The 2,308-nt window shown below is 34.7% G+C and overlaps 1 protein-coding gene across 1 annotated transcript in view; it reads right to left on the bottom strand.

Annotated features, from left to right (window-relative positions):
* Tbc1d12 (TBC1 domain family member 12) overlaps positions 1-2,308 on the bottom strand; it is a 99,395-nt gene that overhangs the window by 9,407 nt on the left and 87,680 nt on the right. The window contains exon 13 of the mRNA XM_019208677.2: positions 313-441. Within this exon, the coding sequence (XP_019064222.2) occupies positions 313-441 (129 nt within the window). The remainder of the gene's footprint in view (positions 1-312; positions 442-2,308) is intronic.

The raw sequence follows: 2,308 nt of genomic DNA, 5'->3' as shown, positions 1-2,308 counted from the left end.
TTTTTTTTTTTTTTTTTTGGTACCAGAGATCCAACTTGGGTCCTCGCACTTGCAAGGCAGGCAGTAGAATCACCAAGCTAAATCCCTAGCCCTGTTTTTTTTTTTTATTTTTTGAAATGGTTTTGCTTTATTGTTCAGACTAACCTTGAACTATTAGCCCAGCCTGCCTTCAAACTCATGGTGATCCTCCTGCCATAGCCTCCCAAGTGCTGGGATTACAGGCATGTGCCACCATGCATAGCTTTGTTTTTACTCTTAAGGGCCACTCAAAACAGAAGCATAAAAAACATAATCCACTCCAAATGTTCATACCATGCTGTGATCCACACGAAAAAAGGCCAATTGGCATGGCTTATTAAGGAGATTTGCAAATGCAATGAAGGCATCTGCTTCTTCCAAATTGAGAATGAGTACTGCTGCAATGAAGGACATCCCTTGGACCTTCAAAAGTAAAAGAAAATCAAAATCAGTTTAAGTAACTATATAGTTTATTGGTACCCTTGAAAAATTAGTCACATTACAAAAATATATCAAGATTTTTTTTTCTTTCCACTAAAGCTAAATCGAAAACTTCTGAAATTATGAAACAGCTCTAATTTTACAATTGTTGTTCATATGGTATGATTTAAATAGTATTGAGAAAAATCTTTGGAAAAAAAATCAGCTTTTTCTTGCTACAAAAGCCTATATTAGTATACTACCTATTTAATTTGTATTTCCTGTTAGTCTGAATTCTTTCAAAATACATGTATAGTCATAAAATTTAGTGAAAATCAGGTGATTTTTTTCTTATAACACAATTCCAAGAGAGCTAGGGTTGTGTGGGTTGAGATGGGAAAGCAAGAGAGAGAAATGGAAAAAACCCATTCCAAAATGGAAAAGCAGCACTGGCAGAGACAGAGAAAAATAGGAAGAATAGGACCAGCCTAGTTGAAGCACACAGATTTATAAGGAGAATAATGGAAGCTATTTGGGGGAAAATAGGTTATACTTCTGTGATGAAAGGCCTTGAGTAAAAGGCTAAGACATACAGATACTTCTGTGAGTTATCAGGAACAATTACACATCTCTTTAATTAAAAAAATAAAAAAGCTGTCAAGCACTTCTGTTAGAGATTTATGACAAACTTACACAGGGAGACCATGAAGAATGGCCATCTGTTTTGAAAGAGCTGCCTACAATCACAATCTGTACATTTTTAATTTTTAATTTACTTCAATATGGATTTCCACTGCATTGCTCTATTAGGTTGAGACTTCTCTTGCTAGCATGACTAGTGTTGTTTATTGTAAAGCCCAGCAGGAACTGTCCCATCCTCACAGCATTCTTAGCTGCTGTGACTCAGTTATTTCTTTGTTCTCCTACTTCTTTAATTTTGTCTGAGTACTCTTTGCAGATACTGTATGACTGTCTATTTGATCATCTAGAGTATAAACTTCATAAATATAGAGACTGTAGTAAGCAGAAAAGTTGTTCCTTAAAGACATTCATATCCTAATCCCCACAACCTGTGAAAATGTTACAATACATCGTAAGAGAGACTTGACCGATGTGATTAAGTAAAACCTTGAGATGGGAAGATTATCCTGGATTATCCAGGTGGGTGCAAAGTAATCACCACAAAGGGCCTTGTAATGAAAAGGGAAGTCAGAAGAGTCAAGAGAGAAACTTGAAATTCCGAACTGCTGGCTTTGAAGACAGTGATATGGGATCAGAGCCAAAGAATATAGGCAGCCTTTAAAAGATGTAAAAAGGAAAGAAACTGGTTTCTGCTCTGGGCCCACAGATAGCAAACAGATCCACCATTGCCTTGAACTCAGCAAAATCTCTTTCAAATCTATGCAGAACTATCAAACAAATTTGCACTGTATGAAGAAAGTAAATTTCTGGTAATTTGTTATAGTAATACAAAAGTAATAAGAGAAACCAGACAGCATCTGTTTGTTCTTATTCTTAGTACTACAATATTTGCTGAATGACTATTAAGGGGCAAAGTGTTAATCTTCAATAATATGGCAGAAAAACAAATAGAAAAATAAAATAAAAGGGATTAAAGTTATACTTAATTGAATTTAAGGTGCTATTAATTTGATATATTATTTTATATACTATTAAAACTTCTAGACTTAATTGACAGATTCAGTAGAGTATCTGGATACATACAGCACTCAAAAAAGAAATTGAAGAGGATATAAAAAAATGGAAAGATATCCCCTGCTCCTGGGTAGGAAGAATCAACATAGTGAAAATGGCCATACTACCAAAACTGCTATATACATTCAATGCAATGCCAATTGAAAAACCAAAA

The sequence above is a fragment of the Fukomys damarensis genome, unplaced genomic scaffold, assembly GCF_012274545.1.
Source record: "Fukomys damarensis isolate Sample0158 unplaced genomic scaffold, DMR_v1.0_HiC HiC_scaffold_20, whole genome shotgun sequence".
In the NCBI taxonomy this organism is placed as follows: domain Eukaryota; kingdom Metazoa; phylum Chordata; class Mammalia; order Rodentia; family Bathyergidae; genus Fukomys; species Fukomys damarensis.
The sequence above is the reverse complement of the archived record's forward strand: the minus strand, read 5'-3'. Positions and strand labels throughout refer to the sequence as shown.